Consider the following 11,931-nt stretch of genomic DNA (forward strand, 5'->3'; position numbering starts at 1 on the left):
ACCAAGGGCCCGAAATTCAGTACCGCTGGAAAGCTGGTGCTCTCCCCACCTTTTTGGGGCCATTAGCGCCAAAATTTTTTCGTGGCTGAGCCACCCCATCTTCAGCTCCAAAAGTGAACAAATAGGTTCCAGCGCTAATGAACCCTTCCAAAGTGGATTTTTCAGCGGTGTGGCTGTCTTAATTTGAGCGTTATCACCACTGAGAAATTCAGCATGCAGGTAAGGGTTTCTAACGAGCCAGCTGCTAAAGGCCAGGATTTGCAGCAAGGCCCTGAGGGGGGGAAGGAGGTTGGAAGGATGGCTGGTGTAAGAGGTACAAGGAGAGCCAACAGATTCACTGATATGGAGCTGGAGACACTGATGGATGGTGTGGAGGACAGAATACTGTTTCCTGACGTGGGGAGACCTGGCAGACAAGCAGTACATAATGCATGGAGGGAGATTGCAGGGGAGGGGTGAGGCACCTCCATATATGTGAGGATGCACCCTCCCATGAGGGTGCTGGCCAGTCTACACCCGGTCCTTCCAAGCCCAGAGGTGTTCCAGGGTGTGCTGTAGGTCCCAGCCAACAACCACAGCCGCCTTCCCAGATCCCAGGCACAAGGGTAAAAAATGATTACAGTATTTTTATGTTCTTTTTTTGCAGTGATTTTGATAATTGGATACATCTTTATTTTTGACACATATATCTGGCCAGGTGTTTCACCTGGGAATGGGCAATTCAGCGTTAAGGCACTCATTGCGATGGCCATTGAAAGTGCGAGCTGAAGAGTCATGTGTGGATAGGATTATCTGAAGCAAGCAGCTATGAGATGCAGCTGCACCTCCCTTCCAGGGTTGCAATGAGGACAACGCCTCCGAGCTCTGGGGCGACGGGGATTCTCCTTGCTATATATGTAAACTTGCATTTACTCTGTACAGCCACCAGAGGGCTCATCCCCTGGAGTCTCAAAGGATCCTATAAGCCCTTGGGAGCACAGGTATATAAAGAGGCTTCACATGTTGGAGAGGGACTCTGGAGACCTGCAAGAAAAGACTACGGTCACACTTTACTTTGAGCTCACAGTGTTCAGTCTGACTCTTTATCCATATACTACACTCCTCCTGCTGCTGTGTCTCCTCATCCTCCTCAGGTGGTACTGCTGGCTCGATCTCCAGCGGCTGTCCCCTCAAGATGGCCAGGTTGTGCAGCATGCAGCAGACCACGACGATTATGGAGCCCCTTTGAGGAGAATACTGCAAGGTGCCACCAGTGCGGTCCAAGCACTGGAATCTCTGCTGAAGGATGCCTATCCACAGCTCAGTGATGCACCTGGTGGCACAATGAGCGTCATTGTATACATGCTCTGGCGCTGTCCTGGGGTTCCGCAGTGGAGTGAGCAGCCAAGTGGACAGGAGATATCCATTGTCCCCAAGCAGCCAACCGCATTTCTGATTTGGGCCGGTCAAGATGGCAGGCAGTCTGTTCTGGTGCAGAATGAATCATGGCTGCTGCCTCCCTTGCCCACTGCCTGTCTTCACGGTGCTGATGGCAATGCCTCCTCCTGCGTGCCGCCCTGCTTCTGAGCAGGTGTACCAGGTGTCGCCCTCCCAACACTCCTGCCAACCTCAGGGTGAACCCTGCCAAGCATCTCTCTGCAGCCCACAGCTCTCCACTAAAGAGTCAGACCTGAAAGTTGTACAAAAGTATGTGCAAACCTCTGAGCAGCACTCAGCAGATTTAATGGAGCCAAAACAATTAATAAAACTATATGAAAACCTAAATACTGCAGATGATGGAGTCTGACATAAAAGCACTAAAATTAATAAAACTATTTCTCTCCCAAAGGGCCCCAATCGCCGCAAAACTCCAGCAGTGTCACGTTCGAACACTGATTCGAATACCTCCCGGGGGCACTGCCTGAAGAACTCCGACCTTTTTGTAGCTGAAAATCCCTATCCTTGCTGCTTTTCAGCAGCCCGCACGCTGCTGAGCTCAATGCTGGAAATCATCCTTTACTTTGGCTTCAACTTGCCGTTTCCAACGGAAGTGAGCACTGCTCAAACCCCCCCCGCACCCGAGCTGAATATGGCTCAGGGAGGGAAAAGTACCCAACTGCGACGGCCAATCAATTTTTTTCAATCGGCCGCCCAAACCCTGCGGGGGCGGTGAAATTCAGTCAAAATTGTGCTCAGTACTCCAGGTGTGGTCTCACCAGAGACCTGTACAATTGTACTATGACTTCCTTTGTCTTGTACGCCAACCCCCTTGCAATAAAGCCCAACATGCAAATTGCTGTCCTAATTGTTTGCGGTACTTGCATGCTAACTTTCTGTGTTTCCTATACAAGGACACCTAAATCTCTGAACACCAACATTTAATAGTTTCTCACCATTTAAAAAATATTCTGTTTTTCTATTCTTCCTACCAAGATAGATTTTTAACCAATAAGGGAATTAAGGGTTACGGGTAGCGGGCGGGTAAGTGGAGTTGAGTCCACGGCCAGATCAGCCATGATCTTGTTGAATGGCGGAGCAGGCTCGAGGGGCTAGATGGCCTACTCCTGTTCCTAATTCTTATGTTCTTATGTAAAATGAATAACGTCATATTTCCTCACATTATATTTCATCTGTCACATAGAAACATAGAACCATAGAAAATAGGTGCAGGAGTAGGCCTTTCGGCCCTTCTAGTCTGCACCGCCATTCAATGAGTTCATGGCTGAACATGCAACTTCAGTACTCCCTTCCTGTTTTCTCGCCATACCCCTTGATCCCCCGAGTAGTAAGGACTTCATCTAACTCCCTCTTGAATATATTTAGTGAATTGGCCTCAACAACTTTCTGTGGTAGAGAATTCCACAGGTTCACCACTCTCTGGGTGAAGAAGTTTCTCCTCATCTCGGTCCTAAATGGCTTACCCCTTATCCTTAGACTGTGACCAATGGTTCTGGACTTCCCCAACATTGGGAACATTCTTCCTGCATCTAACCTGTCTAAACCCGTCAGAATTTTAAATGTTTCTATGAGATCCCCTCTCATTCTTCTGAACTCCAGTGAATACAAGCCCAGTTGATCCAGTCTTTCTTGATAGGTCAGTCCCACCATCCCGGGAATCAGTCTGGTGAACCTTCGCTGCACTCCCTCAATAGCAAGAATGTCCTTCCTCAAGTTAGGAGACCAAAACTGTACACAATACTCCAGGTGTGGCCTCATCAAGGCCCTGTACAACTGTAGCAACACCTCCCTGCCCCTGTACTCAAATCCCCTCGCTATGAAGGCCAACATGCCATTTGCTTTATTAACCGCCTGCTGTACCTGCATGCCAACTGATGTACCATGACACCCAGGTCTCGTTGCACCTCCCCTTTTCCTAATCTGTCACCAGGGGGATCAAGGGGTATGGAGGGGATCAAGGGGTATGGCGAGAAAGCAGGAATGGGGTACTGAAGTTGAATGTTCAGCCATGAACTCATTGAATGGCGGTGCAGGCTAGAAGGGCCGAATGGCCTACTCCTGCACCTATTTTCTATGTTTCTATTCAGATAATAGTCTGTCTCTCTGTTTTTACCACCAAAGTGAATAACCTCACATTTATCCACATTATACTTCATCTGCCATGCATTTTCCCACTCACCTAACCTATCCAAGTCACTCTGCAGCCTCATAGCATCCTCCTCGCAGCTCACACTGCCACCCAACTTAGTGTCATCTGCAAATTTGGAGATACTACATTTAATCCCCTCGTCTAAATCATTAATGTACAATGTAAACAGCTGGGGCCCCAGCAAAGAACCTTGCGGTACCCCATTAGTCACTGCCTGCCATTCTGAAAAGTACCCATTTACTCCTACTCTTTGCTTCCTGTCTGACAACCAGTTTTCAATCCACGTCAACACACTACCCCCAATCCCATGTGCTTTAACTTTGCACATTAATCTCTTGTGTGGGACCTTGTCGAAAGCCTTCTGAAAGTCCAAATATACCACATCAACTGGTTCTCCCTTGTCCACTCTACTGGAAACATCCTCAAAAAATTCCAGAAGAATTGTCAAGCATGATTTCCCTTTCACAAATCCATGCTGACTTGGACCTATCATGTCACCTTTCCAAATGCGCTGCTATGACATCCTTAATAATTGATTCCATCATTTTACCCACAACTGAGGTCAGGCTGACCGGTCTATAATTCCCTGTTTTATCTCTCCCTCCTTTTTTAAAAAGTGGGGTTACATTGGCTACCCTCCACTCCATAGGAACTGATCCAGAGTCTATGGAATGTTAGAAAATGACTGTCAATGCATCCGCTATTTCCAAGGCCACCTCCTTAAGTACTCTGGGATGCAGCCCATCAGGCCCTGGGGATTTATCGGCCTTCAATCCCATCAATTTCCCCAACACAATTTCCCGACTAATAAAGATTTCCCTCAGTTCCTCCTCCTTACTAGACCCTCTGACCCCTTTTATATCCGGAAGGTTGTTTGTGTCCTCCTTAGTGAATACCGAACCAAAGTACTTGTTCAATTGGTCTGCCATTTCTTTGTTCCCTGTTATGACTTCCCCTGATTCTGACTGCAGGGGACCTACGTTTGTCTTTACTAACCTTTTTCTCTTTACATATCTAAAGAAACTTTTGCAATCCGTCTTAATGTTCCCTGCAAGCTTCTTCTCGTACTCCATTTTCCCTGCCCTAATCAAACCCTTTGTCCTCCTCTTCTGAGTTCTAAATTTCTCCCAGTCCCCGGGTTCGCTGCTATTTCTGGCCAATTTGTATGCCACTTCCTTGGCTTTAATACTATCCCTGATTTCCCTTGATAGCCACAGTTGAGCCACCTTCCCTTTTTTATATTTACGCCAGACAGGAATGTACAATTGTTGTAGTTCATCCATGCGGTCTCTAAATGTCTGCTATTGCCTATCCACAGTCAACCCCTTAAGTATCATTCGCCAATCTATCCTAGCCAATTCAAGCCTCATACCTTTAAAGTTACCCTTCTTTAAGTTCTGGACCATGGTCTCTGAATTAACTGTTTCATTCTCCATCCTAATGCAGAATTCCACCATATTATGGTCACTCTTCCCCAAGGGGCCTCGCACAACGAGATTGCTAATTAATCCTTTCTCATTACACAACACCCAGTCTAAGATGGCCTCCCCCCTAGTTGGTTCCTCAACATATTGGTCTTGAAAACCATCCCGTATGCACTCTCGGAAATCCTCCTCCACCGTATTGCTTCCAGTTTGGCTAGCCCAATCTATGTGCATATTAAAGTCACCCATTATAACTGCTGCACCTTTATTGCATGCACCCCTAATTTCATGTTTGATGCCCTCCCCAACATCACTACTACTGTTTGGAGGTCTGTACACAACTCCCACTAACATTTTTTGCCCTTTGGTGTTCTGCAGCTCTACCCATATAGATTCCACATCATCCAAGCTAATGTCTTTCCTAACTATTGCATTAATCTCCTCTTTAACCAGCAATGCTACCCCACCTCCTTTTCCTTTTATTCTATCCTTCCTGAATGTTGAATACTCCTGGATGTTAAGTTCCCAGCCCTGATTATCCTGGAGCCATGTCTCCGTAATCCCAATCACATCATATTTGTTAACATCTATTTGCACAGTTAATTCATCCACCTTATTACGGATACTCCTTGCATTAAGACAGAAAGTCTTCAGGCTTGTTTTTTTAACACCCTTTTTTCCTTTTAGAATTTTGCTGTACAGTGGCCCTTTTTGCCCACTCACTTAGTCTGTCTAAATCTCTTTGCAGGCCTTTTGTGTTCTCCTCACAGATTACTTTCCCACCTAGCTTTGTATCATCAGCAAACTTTGATACATTGCACTTTGTCCCTTCATGTAAGTCATTAATATAGATTGTAAATAGCTTAGGCCCAAGCACTGATCCTTACAGCATCTCACTAGTTACAGCCTGTCAACCAGAAATTTCCCGTTTATCCTTACTCTCTGTTTTCTGTCCATTAACCAATCCTCTATCCATGCTAATATATTACCCTCAACCCCATGAGCCCTTACCTTCCATAGCAACCTTTTATGCCTTATTGAATGCCTTTTGGAAATCCAAATATACTACATTCACTGTTCACCCTTTATCTACCCTGCTATTTACATCCTCAAAAAACTTTAATAAGGTGAAGTTTGCAGACCCTATCTCTAGCTTTTAAAAATAATTAAAAGTTATTGGGGCCGAACTTGGTGGACTCACCCCCCGCTTGTGCCCGCTGCCACCGTCTGCCGCCGAGCTTTCTGGGCAGTCTCCCCTCCGAGCGAGTTTGGTGAGGCCTCCCGCCGGCGGGGAGGGAATATTGCTGGGAACCACCTGCTGGCGCGCAACTCACGTAAGTGTCCTCCTGCCCGCCGAGCTGGCAGATTCCTCCGGGCGGGAGTCTGCTGCAACAGGGGGAAGGACCGCTGCATGGAGGCAGGTCAAACCTCAATGGTAAATATGAAGACCTGCAAAAAAAAGTAAGTAAACTTCTTTTATTTATTTTTTTTCCAGTGATTCAGGTGGATGGGGTCCCCTGAAGGTTTTCCAGTGCTTTTTGGGGGGGACATTTTTAATTTTATATGCTCCCACACCCCCCCTCCCTGGGCCCGACTCAATCCTCGGCGGTACTTTGCCGAGGATTGCATTTGGCGCCGAGATTGGGACGTTCCGCCTACTGCCACCCAGATTCATGGCGGGCATCGTTTAATTGCTGCTGGGTGGTCTTTCCAGGACTTTTCCAGGAGACTCCCGCCCAAAGTACCGTCGGGTAGCTCAGCGGCACTTGGGCAGAACTTAGCTTCCACCAAGTTCAGGGCCATTATATCTACACTGGTTTTGTTCAGAAGAGGCTGTTACTATTGTGTGTTATTATGAAGGTTGGTTCTCGCTACATTAAGATTTTTTTTTCTTTTTCTACATCATCACCTGGAGATGCTGACTTGAATTATTTTAGCATAGAGTCCCGATATTTAGAGGGAGGCAGGAAGGGTGTGGGGGAGGATGAAACAGCTGAAGAATCTGGCAAGGCCGGGGACGAGCGTCTTGCCAAACTTATCAGGACCTCATTATCATTTTTTGGATCGATTTCCCACCCGGCAAATGGTCACATTCAGCCTGGCCGACAGCTGCTAGGGGAAACCATTGGCAGGAGGATCCAACAAAGGACCAACCCCAAGCGAGGGGACGGAAGGTCAGCCATTGCGGCAGGGAAAATGGCAGAGGGGGAGGAGTAGCCTTAGTGATTAAGGATGAAATCACTTCAACAATAAGAGAGGATATAACGAGAGGTAAGCAAGCAGTGGAGACTTTAATGGTAGAATTAAGAAATCGGAAAAGATTTAAGACTGTGGTGGAAGTTGTGTAAAGACCACCTGGTAGCAACTGTGAAGTGCTAGAGTGTATAAATGCAGAGATTAGACAAGCGTGTAGCAAAGGCAGAGTGGTTTTAATGGAGGATTTTAACTTATAGATTGGGATAAGAAGACTAGCACCTGTCAGAAAGATAGTGAATTTTTTGAGTGTGTCCAGGATAGTTTTCTACAACAATATGTCCTCGAGGCAACAAGGGGGCATGCCATATTAGATTTAGTAATGAGCTAGATTTAGTTAACAGCCTAACTGTGCGTGAACATTTATCCAGTAGTGATCATAATATGATCAAGTTCAACGTAGCATTTGAAAGGGAGAAACGCGAAACAGCTACTAAGATTCTAGATTTGGGTAAGGCTGACTTCAAAGGGATGAGACAGAGACTTTCCACAGTAAACTGGGCAAATCTGTTAATAGGTAAAATGACAGATCATCAGTGGGAGATGTTCAAAAAAAGAACATAAGGTGATACAGAACCAGTTTAAACCCCTGAGGGGCAAGAGCTCTACTTGCCAAAAAAAATAGCCACGGATGACTAAAGAAAACGAAAAGAGAAAGCTACAAAAATGCACAAAATAGCGCAGATTCTGGCGAATGAGAAAGATACAAAGAACAGCAAAGGGTCACAAAACAGATAATAAGAGCTGAAAAAAAGAAACTTGCAAGGAATTCAAAATCAACATAAAATTCTTTTACAATTATATTCGGAAAAAGAGGGTAGTCAGGAGCAATGTTGGCCCCTTAAAAACTAAAAGCGGTGATATTATCAATGATAAGGAAATGGAGGGATGTTGAATAATTACTTTGCCTCAGTATTTACAGTAGAGAAAGAGGATAGCATACCGGAAATCCCAAGGAAAGTAATCCAGGTACAGGAACTCAATAAAATGAATGTAAGTAAAATAACAATAATGAAGAAAATAATGGCACTAATGATGCCAAATCCCCAGGACCAGATGGTTTCCATCCCAGGATTATAAAGGAAGTAGCAGATGCCCGAACTATAATCTTCCAAAGTTCTCTCGATTCAGGAACCATTCCTTTAGATTGGAAAATTGTGCCTGTCACTCTGCTATTTAAAAATGGTGAGAGAGGAAAACCAGGGAATTATAGACCAGTTAGCATAACATCTGTTGTTGGGAAATTGCTAGAGTCTATAATTAAGGATAGGGTGACTGAAGAACTCACATTTTCAGTTGCTCAGAGAGAGCCAGCATGGATTTGTGAAAGGTAAATCATGCTTGACAAACCTGATTTAATTTTTTTGAAGAGGTGACTAAAGGAGTGGACAGGGGAATGTTTATGGATGTTATTTATATGGACTTCCAGAAGGCATTTGATAAAGTCCCAAATAAGAGTCTGTTAACTAAGGTAGAAGCCCATAAAATTGAGGACAAATTATTGACCTGGTTAGGAAATTGGCTGAGTAGCAGGAGACAGAGAGTAGGGATAATGGGTAGGTACTCAAATTGACAGGATGTGACTTGTGTTCAGCAGGGATCTGTGTTGGGGCCTCAACTATTCACAGTATTTATTAATGACTTAGATGATGGCATAGAAAGCCATATATCCAAATTTTCCAATGACACAAAGATAGGTGTAATTGTAGGCAGTATAGATGAAAGCATAAAATTAAAACGGGATATTGACAAATTAAGTAAATGGGCAAAACTATGGCAAATGGATTTCAATGTAGGCAAATGCGAGGTCCTCTACTTTGGACCTAAAAAGGATAGAACAGGATACTTTCTAAATGGTGAAAGGCGAAAAACAGTGGAGATCCAAAGTGACTTGGGTTTCTAGGTACATAGATCATTAAAACATCATGAACTGATACTGAAAATAATCAAAAAGGCTGATGGAATGCTGGCCTTTATATTTAGAGGACTAGAATACAAGAGGGTAGAAGTCATGCTGTAACTATACAAAGCCTTGGTTAGACCACACCTGGAGTACTGTGTTCAGTTCTGGGCACCACATCTTAGGAAGGATATATTGGCCTTGGAGGGTGTGCAGTGTAGGTTTACTAGAATGATACCCAGACTTTAAGGGTTAAGTTACGAGGACCGATTACACAAATTAATGTTGTATTCCCTAGAATTTAGAAGATTAAGGGGTGATCTGATCAAAGTTTTCAAGATATTAAGGGGAACAGATAGGGTAGATAGAGATAAACTATTTCCACTGGTTGGGGCTTCTAGGACTCGGGGGCATAGTCTAAAAATTAGAGCCAGACTTTTCATGAGTGAAATTAGGAAACATTTCTACACAAAAAAATGGTAGAAGTTTGGAACTCTCTTCCGCAAATGGCAATTGATTCTAGACTAATTGTTAATTTAAAATCGGAGATTGATAGCATAACCAAAGATAATAAGGGATATGGGCCAGTGGAGGGTATATGGAGTTAGGTTGCAGATCAGCCATGATCTCATTAAATGGCAGAGCAGGCTCGAGGGACTGAATGGCCTACGCCTGTTCCTATGTTCCTAGGTGGCGGGATAAAGGGAGGGCAGACATCGCAGCAGGGCATGAGGAAATGGGGAGAGGAAGAGAGAGGCCAGTATTGGCAGAGGGGAGGCCGAAGGCTTCCTTGAGGAGCCAGGGCAGCACTGCTGGAAAAGACTCTTACTTTGTAGATCCAGTAGTTCCCATCTCCCTTTCACTGTCAGGTAACCCGACTTCTGGGAAATCTATGGAACAAGCATGAATTTTAAATCAGGCTCCCAAATGCACTATGGGAGCCCGATTTAAAAACGTTAATGAAGTGTCCCGCCTCTCCATGGTGGAACACTTGGATGCCACAAAACCCGTCGCCGTAAAAACAGCAACGTGCACAGCAGGTTACCATCACGTTTCGCACATTTGACCGTTTAACCCCCGATCCCCTCCCACCCATCTTGGGGGAAGTTTACTATCAAGAAAACACTACAGCTTTATTTCATTTGCTGTCCAACTTTGTGTCATTTGCAACAACTGGTTTGCAACAAGAGGATACACATTGGGTAGTGATGATGTATGGACGACCATCAAGTGATAGCAGACCTGGTAAATCGCCAATGATATGTGTTCTATATTTGATCAGCATTTGTTCTCTGATCTCTATGATCTTTTTCTTACATTATAGTGTTACAATATATTATAAATAGTACAAAGGCACCATCTAGTGGTCACTGCACAGTATTTTTGCTTCTTGCAATGCTACATCAAATTTTACTTCTACCTATAGGTCATTGTGGCAAATGGTTAAGATGAGTTAAAAATAATAGTGTAAAATGTTAAAGATTAGGAGCTGTTGTATCTGATTGTTTAACATTTGATAGAATAGGAGTAATTAACTTCACACATACAATACAGTCTTGCTAAATTGCAAGTAAAAGTTAGTTGACAGATTTGAGCTTTGTTGCCAAATTGAGGACAAGTTGGATAAATAAAGAATAAAGTTTGTTCTTGACTAGTCAATCAAATCCATATGATACATGTTCACTTGACTCACCCGTATTCCTGCAATTGCACTACAATCTTAGGTATTCAAACAAAATTTCTGCAGTGTTTTACCACATGACTGTCTATTCCTGTTATAGGATGTTATGGTGGTGGGTGAACCGACACTGATGGGTGGAGAGTTTGGGGATGAGGACGAGCGACTGATCACTCGATTAGAGAATACGCAGTACGATGCAGCAAATGGCATTGATGACGAGGAAGATTTCAATAACTCTCCTGCACTGGGAAGTAACAGCCCCTGGAACAGCAAAGCCCAGTCTAGTCAGGAGAGTAAATCAGAAAATCCCACACCACAAGCCTCTCAATAAACAGAACATATCACTCTTTTTATGATAAACTTTTGTGCTTTTCGCCCCTTCTTTCTCCAGGCTGCACCTGAAGGTCTCTTGTTTGAAAATGTCTGCATTCAGCAGTATTGAAATATTAAGACCATTATTTTAATTTAGTGAGTTCATATTTAAAGCTTTAAAAAAACCCAGCTGGTATTATAAGCCATGCAACCCATTATATTTTGTGAGCATCTTAGTATGACAGGTTTGTGGTTTTTTTGAATTGTACCTAAGTTTGAGCAGTTGCTATCATGGAACTCTGGTAGTGATTATCATTTATATTCGGGTTTTGCAGGAACCTGTGCTGGTCCAACTTTTGCTTGTGTATTTATGTAAGCTTTTTGTAAGGGGTCTAACAGATGATTTAGAGCAGAAACTATTTCATTCACATAAATGTTCAGCACAATATGTGAAACTTAGAAATGAGTCTTTGTGTCATTATACGGATGTATTTTATGTATGCTTTGCCATTAATTAAGTGTGCCAATAAACAGTGGTAACATGAATGCACATGTCTGACAGTGGTTAATCACTGTTGTCGAATTTTCCACTAAATCTAGTACAGGATTTGTGCAGAAAAATTATAATGTATTAGTAAACTGACACACGCCTCTGTTTCTTTTCTCTTGTAATATGAGTAATTTATTGATGTGTACTGCAGAAATGCGAGAACATCCTGTATTTGAACCCTCGTAATCTAACTCTTCATGCTGAAGCTAAAAATAAAAAAGCAGC

General features: G+C 43.8%; 1 protein-coding gene across 9 annotated transcripts in view; it reads left to right on the forward strand.

The window, feature by feature from the left end:
- Positions 1-11,702, forward strand: part of LOC139243687 (LIM domain-binding protein 2) — a 776,895-nt gene extending 765,193 nt beyond the window's left edge. For all 9 annotated transcript variants that reach the window (XM_070870836.1, XM_070870833.1, XM_070870835.1 and 6 more), the window contains one exon: positions 10,945-11,702. In XM_070870836.1, the coding sequence (XP_070726937.1) occupies positions 10,945-11,175 (231 nt within the window). In that variant the 3' untranslated portion in view covers positions 11,176-11,702. The remainder of the gene's footprint in view (positions 1-10,944) is intronic.
- Positions 11,703-11,931: the final 229 nt, after the last annotated feature.

The sequence above is a fragment of the Pristiophorus japonicus genome, chromosome 2, assembly GCF_044704955.1.
Source record: "Pristiophorus japonicus isolate sPriJap1 chromosome 2, sPriJap1.hap1, whole genome shotgun sequence".
Classification (NCBI taxonomy): Eukaryota; Metazoa; Chordata; class Chondrichthyes; family Pristiophoridae; genus Pristiophorus; species Pristiophorus japonicus.